The 24,902-nt window shown below is 35.0% G+C and overlaps 1 protein-coding gene and 1 long non-coding RNA gene across 4 annotated transcripts in view; one reads left to right on the forward strand and one right to left on the reverse strand.

The window, feature by feature from the left end:
* Positions 1 to 24,902, forward strand: part of sphkap (SPHK1 interactor, AKAP domain containing) — a 166,083-nt gene that overhangs the window by 100,626 nt on the left and 40,555 nt on the right. For 2 of the 3 annotated variants that reach the window (XM_051134669.1, XM_051134671.1), the window contains exons 4-5: positions 14,479 to 14,581; positions 21,430 to 21,540. In XM_051134669.1, coding sequence (XP_050990626.1) covers positions 14,479 to 14,581; positions 21,430 to 21,540 — 214 coding nt within the window. Of the gene's footprint in view, positions 1 to 5,126; positions 5,351 to 14,478; positions 14,582 to 21,429; positions 21,541 to 24,902 lie in introns of those variants that run through there. The other variant, XM_051134670.1, reaches the window with a different exon arrangement.
* Positions 790 to 4,936, reverse strand: LOC127180552 (uncharacterized). The gene is made up of 4 exons (XR_007829663.1): positions 4,856 to 4,936; positions 2,985 to 3,114; positions 2,709 to 2,828; positions 790 to 2,368 (listed from the first exon to the last, which is right to left on the reverse strand). It is a non-coding gene; the product is annotated as an uncharacterized LOC127180552 (long non-coding RNA).

Raw genomic sequence — 24,902 nt, forward strand, 5'->3', positions numbered from 1 at the left:
AAACAGTAGATTGAATGTCTGCTGAGGAAATCTTATGAGCAATATCACACTTGTAGCCATGTGATATGGCTGTATATCAGCACAACTATAAATCACAGAGTGCTAATATACAGCCATATCGCACAGCTACGAGTGTGATATTGCATTTATACAACAGTTTAATGGCACAAGTGTGTAATTACTTAAGAAACATCAACGGGATGTCTTTAAAAACCCTCTTTTGTGCAGAACTAATTGCTTCTGTCACGGTTTCAAATCTCAGTTCAGAACTAGTAACGAAGGAATGTTAAGTTGCTTCATTGAAAGCTTATTATATTACTGTATTAAAATCTCACTGTATTATGTGGAGTATTATGAGAGAGGTGGAGTGAGCGAGTGTGATTACCTGCATCTGATGCAGCATTCATTCAGCTATAAAATATTGGTTTAAATGTGCGCTGGGGAAAGCAATATCTTTGTCGTACTATCCTTTCATCTGTTAAGGGTGATTTCAGATGATAACGCTGCTAAGTGCATTTATTCGCTGCGTCTTACAAGGTGTTGTTGAAAGTAAAAATAACTCCCTTGTTTACAACCCTGTTTCAGTCTTTCTCAATATAAAAGTCTTTGCTGCTGACTCGTTCTTAAAAAAAATGTCTTTTGTCGCCATCTAATGGCGGAACAATGTAACTAAAATCACCCTCATGAACACGCAATGTTTCCCAATACTAAATACTACTATTATTTATATAAAATGTTATTTATTGAATAAGAATATTTCATAAACAACAGCCATCATAAAAGTTTCTCTGCAATTCAGTCAATAGTACACAGGCAGCGCGTTGATATACAGCATTAGATTTACATAAAATATGATGTGATGAGATTTTGCCTTCATGAGCACTGAACGGCCGCTGACATCCTGGAGCTCATATCTCCAAAAATATCAAAGCAAAATTTCAAATAGATGTTATCTTTACTGGCACATTTGAAGTCTAAACAAGTGTATTCTCGCCTAAAAACCACATTCTGTGACACAAAAACAGTATTACGTATAAAATTATAGTGGATTTGGGTGTCTGCCATGACACTCGCTGTGAGAAATACTGCAAGTGGAGTGATACAAACGTTGATGGTTGGAGTTCCAAAATCATTTGAATATTGCACTGTAATATCAGCCAATCAGATTCAAGAACCAGAAAGAATATACTGTTCAAAAGTTTAGAATAGTTTTCTTTAATATATTTTTTTGAAAGACATCTCTTATGCTCATCAAGGCTGTGTTTATTTGATCAAAAGTAAAAACAGTAATAATGTGAAATTATATTGCAATTTAAAATGACTGGTTTCTGTTTTGATGTTTTAAAATGTAATTTATTTCTGCGATAGTAAAGCTGAATTTTCAGCATCATTACTTCAGTCTTCAGTGTCAAAGGCAAAATTATTCTGATATGCTAATTTGCTGCTCAAAAAAACATTTTATTACTATCAGTGTTGCTACTTAATATTTTTGTGTAAACAGTGATATGCAGTATGGACACATGAAAAACAACATTAAAATTAACATCAGTTCCAATTAATTTAAGTGTAGAACCTCTGCTGTACATCTGCTGTACAATTGCAAGATACAGTCATGTTACAGAAGTCAAAATGTTCTTAAAATCTTATGAACAATGCATTTTTTCTATATACACACTACTGTTTCTTCAGAATGTATGTCACAGATTCGGGATAACAGAAAAAAAATGGATAGGAGAAACATTTTCATGACACGATTGTGAAAAACAGAAAAGTTCCAGTGCAGAGTGACACAGAAGTGCTTATGCATACAATGATGTGCTTTAAAGCAACGTCACTTTTCTGAGTCACAGGTGAATGTCGCTCCATAATGGAAAGTTTTGAGCACAAACTGATGTGATGTGACTGCTGCAGCGAAGCGAAGAGCTTCTGTGAATGTAAATTTAACTTAATATACTGCTTGTTCCTCAAAGAAAGCTTCAAAGGACCTGGAATATAGTGGACAAAAATATTTATGGGGCTTTTGTCTTATAATATTTTGTTGTACTTGTACTCTTAGCTATGTTATTTTATGACCATAATAGAGAGTATCAGACTTGGATTGGCTCTGTCTGACCAATATCCAAACTAAAATAAAAATGCAAAACATATTGGTTTGATACAATACTGAGTATCGGATCAGATCATCCTTACGCCTTGAGACTGAAATCAAGCCAAAGCTACCTAATGAAAAAGAGAAATTACAAAGGAATATAAACTGTATGAGCAAAATTGTGTGTCTATGTTTTAACCCTCAGGCCAGCTCACTCTGCTGTCATCAAAGTCACAGTGACAGCTGTCAGTCGCCATCACGAGCCCAGCAGGGACAGTTCTAGATAATGCACGTTAAACAGACAGATGAGAGAGAGATGTCAGAGTTATGCTGATACATGTCAATGCGGTATTAGTGTTTGGCCAAAAACATTCTTATCAGTCATTAAAAAAGCAGTAAATCAAACCACATGCATACAGAATAATGTCAGTAGAGGCTATGATTAAACATCTGCTGTATGTATGCCTTCTGCATAATTTATATCATAGAATAAAACTGTAACCAATAATGTCACAATAGCAAGTCCCTTAAGAGGCACATTTTCAGATAGCTTTCAATGCAGAATCCCTTAAAAGAATACTTCACACAAAAATAAAACATTTTCTGAATATTTACTCACCCTCAGGCCATCCAAGTTGTAGTTTGTTTCTTAATCTGAACCGATTTGGAGAAATTTAGCATTTAGCACTTGCTCACCAATGTATGTGAATGGGTGCCGTCAGAATGAGAGTCCAAACACCTGTAAAAAGTTTCACAATAATCAACAAGTATATCATAAATAATGTCTTGTGAAGTGCAAAAGCTGTGTGTTTGTAAGAAACATCCAAATGGCATTTTAACTTAAAACCGTTGCTTCTGGCCAAAATATGAGTTTATAGTCTATAGTAACTCTTACTTTTGAAAGTCCATTCCCTGTTGTCCTCTCACATCCAAAATCCACCAACACATTTAGAACTGTCTTCATTCGTAAATGGTGCTTTATCTGTGCATATTTCTCTCCTGATTCAGATGACATGACTTTTTCACTGGAGAAAGAAATATGGGTTATCGACTGAAATTAAAAACGTCTCATTTTGACAGCACCCATTTACTGCAGAGGATCCAATGGTGAGCAAGTGATGTAATGCTGCATACTCCAAATCTGGTCCCATAAAGAAATTTAATCTACATCTTGAATGGCCTGCAAATTGTCATGTTTGGTTGAACTACTCCTTTAAATGCTCAAAGGGCTCTAAATAATCCCAGCCAAGGAATAAGGGTCTTATCTAGTGAAACAATCGGTTATTTTCAATGGTTATTTTCTGGTTCAAGACAGTTAGGGTACGTTGAAAAACTTGGCTGGGATCGTTTAGAGCCTTTTGAAGCTGCGTTTAAACTGCATTTTGAAAGTTTAAACTCGTGGGCATCACAGAAGTCCACTATATGGAGAGAAATCCTGACATGTTTTCCTCAAAAATCATAAGTTCTTTATGACTGAAGAAAGCAAGACATGAACAACTTAGATGGCAAGGTGGTGAGTACATTATCTGTACATTTTTGTTCTGGAAGTTAACTACTCCTTTAATGTTGCCTGGGGGCTAGAGGTGGAAGGAGGATTTTCTGCCTTGTAGGGTGTGAAAATGTGCTTGAGAGGGTGTTGATGGTTATTGGGGTCGAATCATATTAGTTATACTTACTGGGGATGCAGTATCTCTAGGGAAACTGAGAGAACTACTGCTTGGTTTTGTCAGTCTTGTCATCTGTTATGCAGTAAAAGGTTCAGACAGCAGTTTCTCCTTTCTCTCACATTCTTCCCGATACATCATTGAAATATACAGCATGCAGTGTAAGAAAAAAAAAAAAAAACTTGTAAATGTGGAGTTGAGGAACATTTATAAGCAGTGACGTCAGTGTCCGGTGGTGTGACATGATGTATGTAAAACAGTTTGAACCAAAACTTTATCTTCTCTAATTATTTTTATATGTAGCCTTTATGACCTCTTAATGATTTAGCAACATACCACTCAGAAGTTTGGAATAATATTGATTGATTGATTATTTTAAACAAAGATAGTTTTTAATCCTCACCAAGGCTGCGTTTATTTAATCAAAAAATATAGTAAAACATGTACATCTTTTAGAAATGATTCTCATGAACTGGTTTTATTTCCAAGAAGCATTTCTGATAATTATCAATGTTGTGCTGCCTGATATTTTTGTGGAAACTAATTGTTTTGAACTTAATGAATCCTGAAAAAACTATGATGGTTTCCACAAAAATTTTAAGCAGCAAAAACTGTTATATGTTGATAATAATAAGAACCATTGTTAATAATTGAGCACAAATACTAATAATTAAGCAACAAATATGCATATTAGGAGCACTACTTGAAAAATTCAGCTTTGCATCACAGGAATAAATTACACTTTACAACATTAAAATAGAAAACAGTTATTTTAAATGTCAAAAATATATCATATTTCTAATTTTAATCTATTTTTTAATCAGCCTTGGTGAGCATTTGAGACATTGTTCAAAAATACTGAAAAATCCTATTTCAAACGTTTGTTTAGTAGGCCTATATGTGTATTTTTTTGTCTAAATGTTTGTTTGCAGGATGAATTAAAATGAATTAGTGAAGGGAAAACGTGATTCACTGGTGAAAAGAAGAAATGGTTACCATTTACAATGCTATATTTTGACATACACATCCTATGTGGCCAAAATTGCTTAAACTGTAAATGTCTACTTTAAATTTGGATAAAAGTTAAAAAATATGTTATTACCTGTAAACATCTATTGTGTATATTCTGTCCAGACAATTTCTCTATATGTGCTGATCTCGAACTGCACATGATGTTCCATATTCCGTTTAACACGTTACATTTTATGAGCTGTCGTTATGCCTGTTTGTCTTCGTTTACCTTTTACCATTGGTCTTTTCATGCGCACAGTCGCGTTACCGCGTTCTGTTTATCAAATGAAACCGCAGTGACGTAGAGTTCCCCCGCTGTTTTGATAATGCCTGACCGGTCCATAGCCTTATCTGGCATTCACTACAGTCTGTGCGTAACTAACAGCAGAGCGCGGCGAGAGCGCTGGAAATTCCTCCGCTGCACTGACACACTGTGATGTGCTCGCGCTCGGGACAGGGGGACCGGCACGCGCCACAGCGCATTGGCTTCTTCGCACGCAGGATAATATAGGAACATAAGGCTATTTAGTGCTCGTTTTTTGTGTGGAGGAGTGGCAGAAGCCCAGTGCCTTCTGAAAATATTAGGGTAAGTGTGCGCATTTAACCTTTTCATCATAAATCGATCCGGTTTTATCATCTAATGTGCTTCTTAGCACAATAGGGTATTAAACTCAAATTCACTTGTACTTAAACGACACGAAAAAGACTCGTGTGCCCGCGGTCCACGGGGCACGTGCAAGACGTGAAAAAGTGCACAAGCTGCAAGGTGTTGTGTGAATGTGTATTTCAGTTTGTTTGGTTTGCCAACATGGGAATGTTGACTTACAGACTGTTTGTTTAGATTCAAATGCATTGAGCGTCATGCTGTTTATTCAGCAACTGTTTGCTCACTCCTCTGAATAAATGTTAAAGGCAATGTAGTAGAATTAATGCTCACGTCTCTCCACGACTGTGCGCAGAAAATAGCTGAGGATAAGAATGTCTTTGTAGATAAAATACCCTATTTATCTCAGGTGGTTCGTGACGTCGCGCAGCGCACGCTTATTTTTGCGCATCTGTTTGCGCGCTGGATGTAAGAAATCTCGCTCCTTTTTTAAATTTTTGTCTTTTTTTGGCAGAATGAGCCAACGTTTTCCCAAATATGTGATGAAAGACCGTGATTTCCATGTTAAACTGCCGTGACAGATATCTGTGCTCGGTTGTCAGTCTTAAATGATTTCGAGCTGTGGGAAGCGTGTAAAGCAGCGGTTCTCCTTTCACCTCAGTCTGTGACCTAAACGGTCAACAGGGTCATTTAAAACTAACCGTGACAGCGGAATTAATTATTTAAAACGAAGTGTCATTACAATCTCAAACTTCATTAACCAGATCAAATTAAAGATGAAACGTTCCCCGTTTTGAGTGAACATGCAGGTGCCAGAGAAAAATAAACTGTCTGCGGTCACCGGTCGTGCTGGTCGTTCTGTTACGCGCGGAGCGCGGCAACTGCACGAAACAAATCTCGGAAATGTTCATTAATAACTTGACTGTAATATATTGCTTCTCTGTACGAGTACGTTCCATTGTTTACATTTCTTTAGATTTTACCAGTTACAGTAGTGAAATGACCGACCTGGCGGACTTAAAACCGGATTGAAGGTGCTGAAGCATTTTAATGCCACATGTAAAGTGTTATATATCGTAATAATCATCTTGTATCACAGCTGTAGGTTCTGTAAATAAAATAAGACCCAGGTGAACGGCCCACCCTTGTATAGCCAATCAAAAAGGTTTACTCAGGTTTTTTGACATGTCTTTGGAGGCTCATTTTTTTATGGTTGCTGAAATGTGGGCAGTTACCTTTATAGTTCATTTATAAGATGTTTATCAAAAGGTGGTGTCTATAGCAGAAGTTAGCAAACAAGTGACATTACTTCAATGATATTTTAATACATTTATTATTGTTTTTACAAGTGCCAATCATTTATAGTAGAACAACCTATTTTTTTAGGTAATTTTACAGTAAAATTACACCACCAAACACTTAAACGCACATTGTATCATGAGATCCGGAAGAGTATGTTTATATGGTCACTCCGCATTTACTTTTCTCAGCCTTGTACACACATCCTGTTGGCAAAAGTCACTGTTTGTCATGCCACTGCAAGTCACCAGCTCACGTTGAAAATTGAGTTCACTGAAGGTGTAAACAGGGTCTAAACAGCATTTGCATTCATATCCCAAAGCTGTGATTGACAGACTGAGAAAATTAAATGTGCTTTTGACAGGTCATCATGAGCAAAACGCACATGGGTGTGTGTATTCCATGCGTGTACTCTATATTTAATCGCGTTTCACTTTACGCACCATTACTGTCCTCCAGCTATAAAATGTTTCCAGCACGCTTTTTGTTGATAAATAATAATGACCCTTCACGAAACCATCAACATGATTTTCATAAAGACCGGAGCTTCAGTGTAGCTCAGGCCCATGACACATGCACACACATCAGGCAGCTGCGCTCATGTCCTCAAGGGATAATTTGAGGATTTTTAACATCTGTTTTCATTCAGCTGCAAAGCAATCACAAGAGTGGTGCATTTGATAGCTGTCAAATGGCGTTTATGGGTTCGTGTCATAACCCATTGCATTAGAAGGAGAAAGAGTTCAAGCTGACACAAGCTGCGCAAACGAGTGTCTGCTGTCTTGAAAATGCTACAAATAGTAATGGTTTTACAGTAAACGTAGCTAAAATTGTAATGTAATGGGAAAGGATGTCACTTGAGGGGATCGTTCCTTCCTTTACTTAGCTCATTTAGTACATCATATACAAATGTGCTCCCATTCAACACATCAATACCAAGGCAGACATTAAGGGGCAGTTCTGAGTGTGTGTTTGTGTTTAAAAACAACTTTTTGCATTTTAAAATGCATTTTTGCATTTAAAACATGAGGCAAAAATGGAAAGAAATGCACAAAATGTGTTTTTTAAAGCATGCTGCAACACAGCAGATGTGAGTGCAATGGTTAAAGACGTCAATCTAGCACGTTTACATAAAAAAACAATGGCAACATAGTGCAATGGATTGCAAAAATGCAATTCTGTATGAACAGCGCCTAAAGGAGAAAATGCAGACTCACCATTAGACTAAAGGAACTGTGACCAACTGGCAACGGAACTCAAGCTGACCCTTAATACAAGACTTCAGTAGGGAAATTTACTTCCACCTCTGAGTATTCCTGGAATTTATCTATATATTCTTCATTGTTTTAGACATAATCCTGCTGCAAGCTGTTTCATAGTGATTGTAAGAAAATCAGCAATGGCAAAAAGAATAGATGATGCCCATGCTTTACATTGTGTCCTTACCAGATCATAGTTTTTTTTTTTATAGTTTTTGTCCTGTATTTCAGCAATAACTCAGTGACTGTCTCAGGTGCTTGTTTGTTTTGTACAATATTAAAATATTATAATTTGCATTTGAATATACTGTACAGTGCCCTCCATAAATATTGGTAAATTTGAGCAAAGGCAGCTGTGGAAATAAATCTGCATTGTTAATCTTTTTGATCTTTCATTCAGAAAATTCACAAAATTCTAATATTTCATTGAAGTACAATAATTGAAAGGGGTGGGGTTCTCATATGAAATAAATGTTTTTCTGTAGTCAACGTTATGCACATTATTAGCACCTAATTATTGCAGAAGTCCACCTTTCAAGGTAGGAGCTCTGAGTCTCTCCTATTATGCCTGATGGGTTTGAAGATCACCCGGCAAGAGATCAGAGGCCATTCCTTCATACAGAATCTTTCCAGATCCTTCAGATTCTCAGCTCCATGTTGGTGCTTCTCTTCAGTTCACTCCACTTATTTTCTAAAGGGTTTAGGTCAGAGAACTGGGACAGCCATGGCTGAAGCTTCATTTTGTGCTCAGTGACATATTTTTGTGTTTGTTTTGATTGTTGTTCTGGATTATTGTCCTGATGGAAGATCCAAACACTGTCTGGTTTAGATTTTTTCATCTGTTTGTATTTGATAGAAACCACAATGCCATGTGTCTAAACAAGATGTCCAGGATCTCTGGCAGAAACATAGGCCCACAACATTAAAGATCCAGCAGTATACTTAACTGTGGGCATGTTTTTTTTTTATCCCTGTTTGCACCAAACCCATCTTGAATGTTTGCTTCTAAAAAGCTTTTTTTAGTTTCATCTGACCATAGAAGCCAGTCCTGTTTGAAGCTCCAGTTGTATCTGACAACTGAATATGCTGAAGTTTGTTTTTGGATGAGTGAGGATAATTTTTTTCTTGAAACCCTCCCGAACAACATATGGTGATGTAGGGGCTGTTTGATATTTTTTTTTAGGATTTCTGACACCAAGACTCAACTAATCTCTACAGTTCTCCAGCTGTGATCCTTGCAGAATCTTTGGCCACTCAAACTCTCCTAAGCGTGCATTAGTACCATATAGATGCACGTCCTCTTCCAGGTAGATTTGTAGCATCTTTAGTTGATCTGAACTTCTTAATTATTGCACTGATGGTGGAAATAGGGATTTTCAGTGCTTTAGCTCGTTTCTTACAGCCACTTTCTCCAGTATTTTGTGAAGCTCAACAACCTTGTTCAGCAGATCAAAACTATATTCTTTGGTTTAACTTCTTGTGATGGACGATTAAGGGAATTTGGCCTTTGTGTTTCTCATATTTATAATCCTGGATATCATGGCTGGACAATTTCATGCTTCTAGTCACCCTGGTGTGCTAAAAAAAATGTAAATATAAATGGGAATATACTTCAGAGATATTTTACTCATAAGAATTTCTAGAGGTGCCAGTAATTGTGATCAACATGCACTGGGAAAAAAAACAATTTCGTAATGAGACCCCCCCCCCCACACACACACACACTTTTAATTGTTTTACTTCAATGAATGGTTAGAATTTTGTGAATTTTTAAATAAAAGTTTAAAAGAACAGGCGTTTCACAGCTGCCTTTGCTCATTTTTACCAAGGGTGCCAATATTTGTGGAAGGCACTGTATATTTTGCATGACTTTAATAACTGTAATGAAGGTGGCAGTGGTAATTTACTTCAGATCTTGAAAATAACAAGTGTAGTCTATGACAAAGACTGTATCAGTTTTGTTTTGTTTTTAGTAGTAGTTAAAATAATGTAATTTTTTATTAATTAAGCGTTGAGAGTGCAGCAGTGTTTGCTCTGCCCACACGCTCTTCTGATTGGCTGTGACTTGTGATTGATTTTGTTTCATCTTGTAGCTTCATCTGGTGTTGACAAATTGCTTGTCATTGAAGTTGGACACAATGTTTGAGTCACATAGCCAGAAAACATACAATTATTGATCATATTGATGAGCTGACTGAGCTAAGCTCAAAATGAACTAAGAATATCTAAGAAAGAACTGTGTTTTGTCATTAACATGGCAGCCTTGGTACTTGATCTACCAAAGTGTTGATGGAAAGCGTTTTGAAGTACGTTTCTCTCATTTCCGTCAGCAGAGCCACACATTACGACAAAACAATTGCTCATATTTGCTGCTATTTTGAGTGTTTCTCTCAGTGTTTAGTGCTAAAAGATCCCTCAGGGCTCTCAGGTAATCCTCGATTGAGGCTGAAAGATATTCATAGACATTTTGGGTGAATATAGGCCAACATCCCAAGACAGCACCACAGAATGAAGCAGTTAAGCCTTCTGATGCTTCAGTGTTTGCCTTCCTGGATGGAAAGCTTATGTCATTTGCCATCTGACCTTTATGATCTTGAGGATCTAGTCCTTTCTCAGGGATGGCTTGAGCACACATTTGGATTAGTAAGAGAAAAGACAACGGCGTGAAATTAAAAGAGGAACAAAAACACGTATGCGCAAGTCATAAGTCACAATAGTCGACTAGTAACTTTTTTAGATTTCTTTTTCTTGTTTTGACATTTTTAGCTTTCTCACATGCTGTGTTTCAGCTGTTAGACAGTTTGCATGGTGTGTAACCTTCTCTGAAATGTTACATTCAGACAGACGTCATGTCACATGCATCACATCTCAAGCTGTTTTTCAGCGTTCTGCCATGAGTGCGGTTTTAAATCAGTTTAAAGTAGTCCAGACATTGAAAAACATGTTTCGTCTATGCTCTCTTCCAATCTGATGCATTCAAAATGTTTCTGAATGCAAGAACAAGTCCAAACGCTGCCTGAAAATCAAGTATTATTCAGGTAAACCACAACTAATTGATTTTGTAAGTAGGCAGTTTTGACCGTCACTAATGTGTTTTACAGTCTGTTTTAGAAGGCGCTTGATTGACTTTTGAAATCTTTTATAATAGATAATAATTTTGACTCTGACAACAGTTCATCATTTACTATCATGCTGTTTTAACCCCCTATTATTTTATATTATGTTGTCTGTGAAACAAAAAAAAAAATCTTAAAAGGACAAGTTTTCAAGGAAGTGTGTGATGATTTATACTGAACGCTCTTAAATGACAGAAAACACAGCAAAAGTATCTACTAATGCTTTTATGTAGTAAAACTTTATTGAAGTCTTAAATTCTCTGGCTTCCACATGTCATTTGTGGTTGTTTTTTTCCATTTTGCTTTGACTGATCACATTAAGTGTTGATTTAATTTAATGATCAGATCATTTAATGATCCTTTTAAGGTGCTTTTTGCTCTTGGTTGAGGCTGACCACCATATAAATCACTGTACACTTAAATGGAAAAGAGCTGGCCAAAATCTAATTTTGTGTTACAGTTGAGTGTAAAATAAAATGGTATGAGTTTGGAACAGCATGAGAGTGAGTAAACGATAACAGAATCTATGTTTCTGAGTAAACTGTCCCTTTAAATTGCTTTCACATGCAATTCCGTTATGATCTCACTTTTAACCCTGACCAGGGACCAACCGCTGCTGCCATAAAAAATGGAGAGCTGGTACATTCTTCAGGGACAATTTATGAATAAACGGTGGGTTAATTTATAATATAAACAAAAGAGGATAATTTGTCTGTGCTGAGGGAAAATATAAAGCTCAGATAGAAATGCTCTGGAGCAGAAGAACATCACTGCACACTGTATGATCTGAATAATGTTATAATTCTTCTGTCACCTCAGAGGATTGGCTGTGGTGTTTCATCCTTAATGTATCCCCAGTAGTCAAATAATCTTGACAAATTTAATTAAAAGTCCATGTTATTTTCTTTTCCTTACTTTCACTTGTCCTTTTCACTGTCTTTATCTTAAAATGTCATGGAGGGAGAATTTGCTTCATTTTTTTCAGACATCCAGACTTCCAACTTACCCATTCACTTCTTCAGACCTAATGCATTTCAGTAAATAAGACAGTTTGTTATAGTGCCTCAGTAAGGTTTTGGAAGTAAAAACATTCTTTTTGGCTGTAGGGAATTTGATTTCAAATGACAACTCATAAATCTTTAAATAGAGACATGCTGTGAGTTCTAAGGTTGTTAATTGATGGTAAATGCTTTTGTTGAAGCTGTCTATTCATGCTATTTCAATGTATTTTTAAATAATTGTTTAAAGGTATATTTAACCCAAAAATGAAAATTCTGTCATCATTCACTCTTACATTTCACCCTCATGTCGTTCCAAACCTGTGTGAATTTCCATCTTCCACTAAACACAAAACAAGATATTTTGAAGAATGTTGGTAACCAAACAGCTGCTGGCACTATTGACTTCCATAGTATGGAAAAAAATACCAAGTCAGTGGCTACCATCAGCTGTTTGAATACTAACATTCATTTCAATTCAATTTTTTTTTTTTTTTTTTTTTAAAGTAAAAATGCAGAAAGTTTCCTGTGATGGGTAGGTTTATGTCTATGGTCTTGGTGTAGAGCGATAGAAAATCTAGTTTATACAGTATTAAAACCATTATCAAATGTGTGTGTGTAGCAACATTTTACACTAAACTTAAAATATATTGTTTCTGTAGATACAATCATGAATTAAAAAAATAATAATTTTATATTTCTTGTTCATTGTCATTTGCAGTGCTTCATGGAAGTGTAGTTTTTTTGTTTCACTTAAGCCATTAAGTACACATGTCTTGCACCTTTGTCTTTTTGTCCAATTTTCGAATACCTTTTTGCTACAAAAAAAAGTTTGTAATGTTGCAATTCCCCTAATAGCTGGTTGGTTTGGTTCATGGTTTGTAATGGTTTAAAGGGATAGTTCATTTTAAGCATTACTCGACTATTAGTCACATGTTTTTTAATAAACCATATAAATTATAACAATGAGCCTTTAATTGCATACATAGCCTAACAAGCGTTCAAGCGTATATAAGATTTATGAATGTGTCAGGGAAAAACATCAAGGAGACTGCATTAACGGTTTAATAATTTATTGATAAACTAGAGCTTTCTTTGTTTTCGGCTAAAGACATGAAGTCAGCGACACTGACTAGTCATCTCTGCAGTAGTGATGCACCTGTATGAATGTTTCATACGGATTACATAATCTGAGAATATATGTTTTCAGTTTGAATTGGTTCATTTGAAAGTAGAAACAGATGTAATTTTTCATGTCTGTAAGGCAAGTGTACACAGAGTTTCTGAGCTTCGCGCTCAAGTTCACAGAGACCTAGACGGCAGAAAGCGCATCCTGTTTGCATTCATTATTTTACAAAAGCGCAACGTTTCTTTGTTATTGTGAGTGCACACAAATAAATCTACACAGATTCAAAAGATGTATTACTTTTTTTCTGTGACCAAAAATGATGGTATTTTATGAGTATTTTAAGAGCAAGAGACCGCACCGGTGCCTCCATCTGTCATGCAGTGAGCGTGCTACTATTCAGCTTCCACACTCCGCACAGACACTTCAATAGCTCACATTTTTCTAGGTTAACATTAGATTGAGCGGCCATGTTAAGTTGCTACTACATACTTCAGATTAAAAGCCCTGTGACCCCCACAAAACCAGTTATACACCACCTGAATGCTGAATAAATAAGCTTTCCATTCATATATGGTTTGTTAGGATAGGACAATATTTGTCCAATATACAGCTATTTTAAAATCTGGAGTCTGAGGAAGCAAAAAATCTAAATACTGAGAAAATCGCCTTTAAAGTTGTCCAAATGAAGTTCTTAGCAATGCATATTACTAGTCAAAAATTAAGTTTTGATATATTTACAGTGGGCAATTTACAAAATGTCTTCATGGAACATGATCTTTACTTAATATCCTAATAATTTTTGGCATAAAAGAAAAATCGATCATTTCCGACGCGTATAATATATTTTTTCCTATTGCTACAAATATGCCCGTGCTACTTAAGACTGGTTTTGTGATCCAGGGTCACATTTGAGGTTGATGAATGATAGGTGAATGTTTGGGTGTCCTGCCCGATGTACTATATTACCACATAGACCAGCCATTAACAATCTGTCCATCACGGACTGCGTGACTTTGCCACTTTCTGTGGAATTTTCTGCGACTAAGCGACTAATAAAATTTTGGTCAACCAAACCTCTTCTCATCGGCTAATGGTTAGTCACTATTAGGGGGCATTTCTACTTAGGGGTTAGTAAATCATGGGGTAATTTTCATTTATGGGTGAACTATCCCTTTAAGAAAGACTGTTTTTTAAATCTTTATGGAAAAAAATACTTTCAAATCCAGCATGGGTGAAAAAGTGGATGAGCGCTAATGCACTCTGTTGAAGTGATAATGGATTCAGTTGTTGTCTCTTTCTTTTTCCACAGTAATTTCCAATCATCTGCCATGTTTGAGGGGTCTGAGTCCGCGGACACACAGGAAGTCAAATCTGAGAGCACCCTTGGGTCCTCTGTCTCCGCCTGCAGGAAGGTGTGTGTGTGTACTTGTTTTTGCTACATTGTGGGGACCAAATGTCCCCACAAGGATAGTAAAACCTGAAATTTTTGACATTGTGGGGACTGACTTGAGGTCAGAAAAGTTTTCTTTAAGGGTTAGGTTTAGGGGTAGGGTTAGGGTAAGGGGATAGAAAATACAGTGTGGACAGTATACAAACCATTGCACCTATGGAGAGTCCCCACAAGGATAATAAACCAGACATGTGTGTGTTTGTGTGTGTTTGTGTGTGTGTTAAAACCCAAAACATACGAGTACATGAGCGCAAACACTTCTATCAACATAAAGGTTATTTAGTTAGTGTGCAGTAGGTTTCTGGCCCAAGGCACCATGTTCACCATGTGAGCTCTTGTGGTTGAGCACTAGCGAGAATCTCACGCTCCAATCACAGTGTGATTAACATGAAGCTTTACTGATTGGCTGACTGCTCCCACCTGTCCAGGGAACAGAGACTGTGGCTTTTTGCCATCAGCACTTTTTACTCTGTAGGCAGCTGCACTACAAGTCAGGTTACATTAGCTGATGCTCTGCCAGTGTGAGAGAGACAGAACAGAGAGAGAGAAACCAGGAGTGTGACAGAACAAGCAGCATGATTAGTCCAATATCTCCCTTGTCTTCCAGTTCTTTTAACTTTTGTCTCATTCAGCCAAGCGCTTTATTAGTGGATTGGTGCTAAAGGAAAGCAGCCCCTGTGGGAGCAGATGCCGGATCAGGGGAAGAGGAAGTTACAATAGCGTGACACTGTACTAATCATTTTTGTAGCTCTCACAGGAGCTGTTGTGAGATTAAGGTGGATGGGTCATTATTGATGGGAATAGTACAGGGGTTCATAAACTGATTGATATTAGGCAACTTTTTTTCTCTATTTTGTCACTATGCCATAATATCTAGATGCAGTTTAAGTTTTTACTGATATTAATACAACTTATTTTTACTTTTAAGTGTCCAATAGTTGCTATGTAGAATTGGAATTTCTGCTTTTGGAAATAAATAAATAGACAGACAAATTAAACGATATTTATATAAAAAAAAAACAGTAATATGCATTATTATTCAATATTAGCATTTATTAAATATTAATATTATAAATGTACATTTATAATAATTTAAATAATATAAAAGATTACAAATTGTTACTATAAGGTAATAAAATTATATATTGTTATTACATATATTAGTAGTAACAGTAACAACATCTTTTTAAAAAAATACAAAAATTATTTAGATAGATAGATAGATAGATAGATATTATTATTATTATTATTATTATTATTATTATTTAAAAACTGCATAATATTTAATAATAACAATTTAATAATAATAATAATAATTATTATTATTATTATTATGTAATATAATAATATTGTAATGATTATATTTATTAAAATGCGTTATTGAATATTACGGTTCCTTCTGATTTTTACTGATTATTATGTTTAATAACATTGACTGTTATTAACATTGTTTAATAACAGTCACCTTTTCAAATAAATACAATAATATTACGATAGGTAGATTATTGAAAATTAAAAATTGCATTATTGAAAATTACTGTTACTTCTGATTTTTACTGATTATTATGTTTAATAACATTGTCACAATAGTAATAATAATAATAAAAATAAATAATTGTATAATATTTTTAGGTTATTTTATATGATTTCTTTATATTATTTAATAATTATACATGTAATACATTTTATAATAATAATAATAATAATAATCATTATTATTATTAGTATTATTATTATTATTATTAGTTGTTGTTGTTGTTGTTGTTGTTGTTGTTGTTGTTGTTGTTGTTGTTATGATTACAATTTTCAATAATTGCTCCTTTTAAATAATATTCTTGTTTTGTTACAATTTTTTTTCTTCGGCTTTCTTTTGGGCTCTACCTAATCTTAAGATTCTACTTGAAAGTGTGTTTCTTAGTCATTGTTGGAACTTATTGGTAAACTTAGTACTGAAAAATAAAAAACATTCAGCTTCATTTCCAAACAGCTCATCTAAATAAAACATAACTATGTAAATTAAAATGTAACAACGAGGAAGGATTACTCTGAGAAGTCATTTCATTTGGCAAGCAGATGCAATTAAGTTAATTTTCTAAATGAAACTACTAAATAAAACAAATACATATTCATCTCTGTACCACGCTTATCCCTCTCGTACTAATGATCACCCATCTGCCGAATGTTACCTATTCCTGTAATGACATATTAGCTCTCTCAGTAGTTTAACCACGGTGAACCGTGACGCAACTGTCCCAGCAACCCTGTCATATGGTCGACTGCCAGGAAAACAGTCGGTACAGATGGCACACACAGCAAGGGCAGAGAAAATACACACATGTGCTCACACATAAAAACACACATACAAACACCCACAAACTCTAATTAAACCAAGCAAACACGTGCACACAAACACACAGATGTGTTTATTCCTTAAATACACACTGAGAAAATCAGTGCTTATATAGCCACACTGATAATGAATCAAACTGAAGGTTACGCACTAACAGAAAGGGTTTGTGTTTGTTTTAGGGATGTCTCACGTACCAGTAGTAGTGCTAATTCAATTAGAGGGTTTTTCAGTTTTCATTAGATCTTACTACTATTTGTGCCTGAATACAGTAAGTATCACTCAACTTTTCAGTAATAGTCTATAACAGTCCATTACCAGTGTTGGGAAGGTTATTTTGGAAATGTAATAGGTTACAGATTACAAGTTACTCTATTTAAAATGTAATAAGTAGTGTAACTTTTCAATTACTTTATTAAATTAATGTAATTACATTTGATTACTTTTTAATTACTTTTCTAATATTTTCAACTGTTAATCATTTTGAAACATTTAAACCAGGCAGAGTTAACGTTACAGTAGCACTCAACACTGATTACTGTCAGACTTTCAAAATCCTTTAGCACTTGAATTAAGAATATAATAATTAGGGGATAATACACATTTTTATTTTGCGATAACAACTGGCTGGATGTACATTATCCCACTTATTACACAGCTGCTTGCCACAAAAGTAAATAATCAGACATGAAACACTGATCTGAGTTGAAATATTTGAATGCAAAGCTTCCATGAAGAAATCAGTTGCTAGCAAGCGGCAAGTTGACAGAATTAAGAAATTGTACGCATAATATTGAATTGAGTTTTAATATTTTATTAGCTAACCAAACGCAAAGCTTCCACCAAGAAATACTATCAAGCGTATAGCGCTGACTTAATTTGCCCATGAGTCTGTGTTATTAGATTTTACCAGTTGTTATCGGGAAATAACATGCATTGGAATGTCATGACTGACCAGTCAGAATCAAGCATTCCACAGAGCCATGTAATAATTTAATTTAAAGCACAATCACCACAAATTCGGACTTAACACCTCTTATTTACTTTGAGATCATTCTGAGGTTAAATACAGATGTAAAATCGTAACAAGAAATAGTTCAATAGCTATGATACTGGTTTTGAAATCAAATGTTTGCATAGTTATGACAGGAAACACTGGCATCTAACAATGCTTTAGAAAAAACAATTAATCTTGAAAAAAAAAGTATATGCAAAAACCCAAATAGGAAATAAAACAGTTATCGAATAAGCATGTATCCTATTCCGTGTCCTAAACTCCTGAAGCATTGGTGTCTCATTTTAGAGCAGCCAATGCAATTTATAAGTCAATTAATTCTGTATTTAAGGGTGTGTGAAAAAATTTGGATGTAACCTCCTTTGTAATGTAAACCCCATTAACATATTCAAAAGTAACTGTAATTTAATTACACAGTTTTTCTCAGTAAATTACATTTATTCTGTGATTAAATTACGTAATTCTGTTACATGTAACTAGATACTCCCCAACACTGTCCATTACTGACATGCACCAGTGACAGCAAATAATCTTATGTAAATGATGATAATAAATTACCAGTCGCCACAGACATGGCGAGGTCAAAGCTTGCTTGCTCTGGTAGGTTGGTATGCTGAATATAATATAATTTAAGATTGAGAGATTGAAAAGAAATTAAATTTGTGATCACCTACTGCAGCAATTCAGCTCATATTAACCAGAGTAATATGCACTGAATTCTGTACTGGTGATTAAATGAAGTTTAGTTTTTGTACAATATTTGGGTAATTTGGACTGTGTGGTCTCATAGTCATGCTAGACTAATCATTTATCTTAGAAAATCTGATCAGTAAAAAGTGCTAAATACAAATGACTTTCATGAAGTCAAAGCACATTCAGAGGTGGTTATGGTTACACGTGGCCACTTAACATTTGTAGTGTAAACGCTAATGTGTCCTGAAGAGTCCCAGGGTCCCAATGGCAAAGGGATGCTTATTCGAACTAACACATTAGCATTGCGCCACAGGGTTTAAATGGAGGACTGGGAGTGCTGTTTAAAATAAAATGAAGAAATCAATAATTCAGTCACTGAAAATGGGAAAATATAAATAAGTTTATGTTTAAAAATGTAATTGAAATGCACACATGAACAAACACTGCTTTTAGGAAGCCTGCATAGTTGAACAATAAAAAGTGGAGAAGATTTTTAAAAATTAAGAAAGCTCAAATGTGCATGTTTACATTGTCAGTATTTTATTTTATTCATAATTATGTTAAATTAAAGAGATGGTTCACACAAAAATGAAAATTACCCCATGATTTACTCACCTTCAAGCCATCCTAGGTGTTAATGACAAATACAATCAGAGTTATATTTTAAAATCTCCTTGCTCTTCCAAGCTTTATAATGGCAGTGAATGGCTATTGAGATTTTGAAGTCCAAAAAAGTGCATCCATCCATTATAAAAAGTGTTCTACACAGCTCTGGGGGGTTAATAAAGGCCTTCTGAAGCAAATAAATGTGTTTGTGTAAGAAAAGTATCCATATTTAAAACTTTATAAACTTTATAAGCTTCCGCTAACTGTCGTACACATAGATGTAAATACGTATACGATAGTTTCTATGAGCCGCTATATGTAAGCCATCGGCCATATAGTAATGGTCAGCTTGACTTCATTCACCATAGTAATCATTGAATATTCGAAATGCCACAATCCTGGACAGCCGTTGATCTGGGAACCTATAGTATTGTGAATGGCGTCAAGTTGACTGTTCCAAGGTGGTGGACGCATTTACGTGGTTGGAGCGGTCAAACGGGGCATCTATAGTCGTACACGCGTACGCGAGAGAGTGGCGTTCCAGCGGGTGATTTAGGAAAACACAGAAGTGACGAACGCGTAGGCGCAGAGTAGAGAAAGCAACACCGGTCACAAATTAAAAGTACAAAAACAAGGATTTGTAAAGAAAAATATTGGAGGATTTTAATATAGGCCAAGTGGAGACTGGTTTTCCTTTGCTGTAAACAAAACTCGGTTCTCGCGAGACTAGCATATTCTCACAGGAGCTTACACTACGCCTGCATCCTACATCATCCACTGGAACGCCACTCTCTCGTGAACACGCGTACAACAGTTAGCGGATGCTAGAGATTAGTTTTAAAGGGGTCATCGGATCACCGTTTTCCACAAGTTGATATGATTTTTCAGGGCCTTAATAAGAAGTCTATAACATACTTTGCTTAAAATTTCTCAATGGTAGTAAAATAACACCCTTTTTACCTCGTCAAAATCAGCCTTGTTCAGAGCGAGCCGTTTTGTTGCATGTTTCTTTAAATGCTAATGAGTTCTGCTCACCCTGTCCCTCTCTTCTGCTGTAGGTGAAGCTGCATCATGAATAATTTGCACAAACATAGACACATTTATGTAGAATGCCGTAAACTGCTTGTTCAATATTACACCCAACAACAAAACACTTCAATCATTCAATCAGAGACATTCTTGTCTACTAATGCACTGGCGCCAAAACAATGGCGAACAGTTTACAGCTCAATCAGGGCGGGTCTAAGGTAAGACGGCCGTGTCAAGCAACTATCATGGTCTGTGTGACGTCACACGGCCAAGAAGCTGAGAATGGCTTGATTTGAAAAAGTGGTTATGATTAATATGGATTTTTAAAAAAAAGCACTGTGTGGATTTTTGTCATTAAATGGTGGATGTGTACACACACTGCCAACACACATTTATGTTCAAACAACATGTAAAAGCAAATTTTGCATTCCATGACCCCTTTAAATATGGATATTTTTCTTACACAAACGCATCGATTCACTTCAGAAGACCTTTATTAACCCCCAGAGCTGTGTGGAGCACTTTTTATGATGAATAGACGCACTTTATTGGGCTTCAAAATCTCAACAGCCATTCACTGCCATTATAAAACCTGGAAGAGCCATGACATTTTTTTAATATAAAAAATTATGGAGTAATTGTCATTTTTAGGTAAACTGTCCTTTTAAATTTTTTTATTTAAATACAATATTTCTGTAAATTAGGGGATATTTTTGCACGTTTTTTTTTTTTTTTTTTTTTTTTTTTTTTTTTTTGCTTCTCCTTTTGGAATAAATATGTTATTATATTAATGACCAGTATGTCACGTGGATCATCTTTAAAGTGTAATTATCTTTTTTTCTAAGAATTTACATTTGAAAAATCACATACTCATTTAAAAAATTAAACAGTTTTACATTAAAATAATAAACATGTCTGAAATCAACAAAATTTATACACTGGTATTTTTGTGCAGTATTTAAATAAAAAATCAGCTACAGTGCCTTACTAGAAGTCTTGCCTGACCACATATGAGCAGTTCACCCAATACAGATGTAAACATGGTCTGTGAGTAAACGTAATGTTTTTTGTTTTTTTTAATGCTGTGCCTTGGTCTGAAAGATGTGTGTGTTTGTGTCAGGTTTTGTGCAGTAACAGTGTTCTGGATTCGTCTGAGTACTGGCTGAAGAACGATAAGGCGCTTTGCAGAATTGGGTTCCTGGAGGACCAGCATGACAGCGGCTGCCCTACAGTGAGTCTCTCTCACATATCACACCGTCTCAGAAACGCTGAACTCATCTACACACATATGTCCATACATGTGATTAATCTTGTGTGTGTGTGTGTGTACTTGTGGAAGTGCGGTGGCATTTATATTGTGTTCAGCCTCCTGCTGATAAATGTACTCTTGATTGGGGTGATAATGTGGTATGATGTTGGCTGTGGCTGAAAAATATATGCAGTAATTCTCTGAACCGAGAGAATACATTTAGCTGCTCATGGATGACAGCTGCACTAACTGTAGAACGGGATAATTAGAGTCTAATGACAGATTTTATACCTCTTTTTACTTTAATGACAAGTTTCTTGTCTCATGTAAATGACGGATCTGCACCCATCTCACTATGCATAACATTATGCCATGATCACGCTAGCATTTCTGCTCCATGGGGATGAAACGCTACCTGTCTGATTATCTGCGTAGTGCTAATTTTATGGAAATCTAACACCAGGATTGTTCAGTGATGCAAGACTTCCCTTAATTTTTGTGAGCTCCGGAGCGTTTCACTAGAATTCAGCCAATTGAAATTATTAATTTAGTTTAGAGCATGCAGCAGACTTGTTTTTTTTTAAAAAAACATACCATGGTTTGAATACTCAATTCTGATTGGCCGAAATGTGTGCATTATTTCAACATTATTTTATTTTGGCAAAACTACTAAACAAAATTGTCATGCCTTCTCGCCGATAGCTGTCAGTTATTTAGAAATGCTGTTTCTGTGTCTATTAGCCAACCTGTTGCAGTCAATTTGTTAAACAAACTCATAAAATTAGTTAAACTCATCAAAACATTGATTTGTGACGCTTCAAAACCTTTGTTTTAAATGATTTTTCAATGGTTCACCACTTTCTGAACCCATGAACCAGTTCCTTTTTGGTTTTTACCTGTTCTTAGACCAGTTTTATAAATTTGTGAACGTTTTTAATGACACATTTGTATAACAAAAAGGAAGAGTTCTGTTTAGTAGTCTTTTATTGGCTTGATTAACCAAGCACTCCATAAAACAAACCAAACAAACCCTCCAAATGAATAAAATTATGTATTATACATACACTTCTTTTTTAATGGTATTAGATGGTTTGTTAATTGCATTTAATGAATAGCACTTTCAGCAAAACATTTGCAGCTGGTTTGTATAAGGTGTTTTTATGCATGTTTGTGCTGAATATTCAGTGAGTAAATTTGTAAAGCAAATGGCGCAGGTGATTCAGTTTTTTGCTTTTTTTTTTTGCTTTTTTTTCTTGACTTTTTCTGTTCAGACCTGAGGCTTTTTCTCTGAAATCGTTTTTCTTTTTTTTCTTTTTTGCAACAAAATAAGGGTAATTACAAATTTCTCGCAATTGCAAGTTTGTCTAACAGTTTGAACTTTTTCTTCCACAAATTGCAAGTTTATATCTCTCAATCCTCCATTTATATCTTGAAAATTTGAGTTTATCTTTTTTTTTTTTTTTTTAAGTAAAAACGTTACATTTTTTTTTATTTTTATGCCAATGTGCACGTTGTTTTTTTTGTTTGTTTGTTTTACTGTAAAAAAATAGAACTTGCAAAGCTATTCTAACAAATGTAAAAATACAGTTGATGCTAAACACTAAAACGTTGTTTAACATAAAATTGTTTGTTTAGATGATTCAACTCTGGACAGGTTTTAAACAAATACATAAGTATCTAAGGTGAATAAAACCTTAAATTTGTTAGCATCATGTATTCTTGAGTACACAAAAATAATTAACTGACTCTTCCTGCTAAAACAGTTAGTTTGAGCTACTTTTTATTACATTTGTTTAAGGAACTTTTTGCAAGATTTTATTTCAGTGAAAAAACTACTTAGTGCAACTTGAAGAAAAAAAAAAAAAAAAAGTAAAATTTTTAATTGCTTAAAGTGGGGCGGATGACCGCTTGTTCTGTGGCCAGGAAACCACAACCTGTAATTTGTGATGGCAGAAAATCGCATACCATGTTCCGTATCAGTGCACCAGGGTGGTCAGATTGTGACTTCTCCGCCCGCAGGCTCAGGTGCAGTCAGAACAGGTTTCATCAGGGCTGTGCTTTTACTGCGCTGATGTCACACATGATGTTCCTTTAACACAAAAGCTCCACACAGGGAATCAAACCCACACACACCAGCTGGCACTGAGATACTAATGCCAGCGCTGAGTGCCAACACTACACTCAAGTAGAGAGATAGAACATGAGAAAGACACACTCCAAAGAAATTCAGGAGACACATTGCCACAACTTAAATAAGTGCATGGTTCCAAGTTAAAAATGATAATTTATTGATTTAATTAAACTATTTTAAGTTGCAAACATGATTTTGACAAGTTCTGTTGACATAATGTTAATCACTGAGTTAATATATTTAATATATTAATAACAAAATTAATGAAATTGTCTTAATAGCTTTGAAAATTGAGCAGTGCATTTGGATAAGGAGAATAAAGGCTGAAGTTAAGTGTTGTTTTATGTGCTTTAAGTAAAGACCTGTTTGTGTTTAATGCTATTATGTTTGACATTTAAATGAGCTTCTGTTTAGTTGAAGTGTTTGTGGCTATCACTGTGCTGAAGAATAGAGCTCTTGGTTGTGGGTGGCTACATGTATAGTATGTTGCAATATGCTCTGTAAACAATTAAAATCTATTAAATATTAAATGTGCATATTAAATAAGTTACATTTATCCTGTGCACAGTTGTTAATTTGATCTGAAATAGATTTGATTAATGGGTTCCAGGGCCACCACTCAATTATGTTGAATTAATTTGGAACAACTTAATTTTTTTGAGTCGTCAGCTAAAAAAATGTGCGCTAATGCTACAAATTATGCAATTTTACTTCAAAATATACAATTTATTGTATTTTTTTTATTTTATTGTATTTTATTTATTGTTGTTGATAGATGGATAGATAGATAGATAGATAGATGGATAGATGGATGGATGGATGGATGTGAGAAACATCTTGTTTAAGAAATGAGAACAAACCTCATTAATTTCTACACGTCATGCAATCACGTTTGAGCTTTCGTTTACCATATTAGTTGTGCTCTGTATGTGCAGTGATCGATATTTATATCTGAATAAAAGCCTAAATTAAATACGTTCATCATTTCAAGCAATTATGTCTCTTGTCTCTAAAAGACTCTGATTAAACCAGTCAGTTTATATGGATTTCTTTTATGATGTCTGCACACAACGTCAAAGTTTTAGCAAAATGAACTTTCAAGGGACAGGGACCGAAATCTCTTCATTTGTAGTCTTATAGCTTTGGAAAAAACATTAGGGTGAGTAAATGATGACACAATTTTAATTTTTAGATGATCTAACCTATTGTTAAT

Source organism: Labeo rohita, chromosome 18 (genome assembly GCF_022985175.1).
Source record: "Labeo rohita strain BAU-BD-2019 chromosome 18, IGBB_LRoh.1.0, whole genome shotgun sequence".
NCBI classification, from domain to species: Eukaryota; Metazoa; Chordata; class Actinopteri; order Cypriniformes; family Cyprinidae; genus Labeo; species Labeo rohita.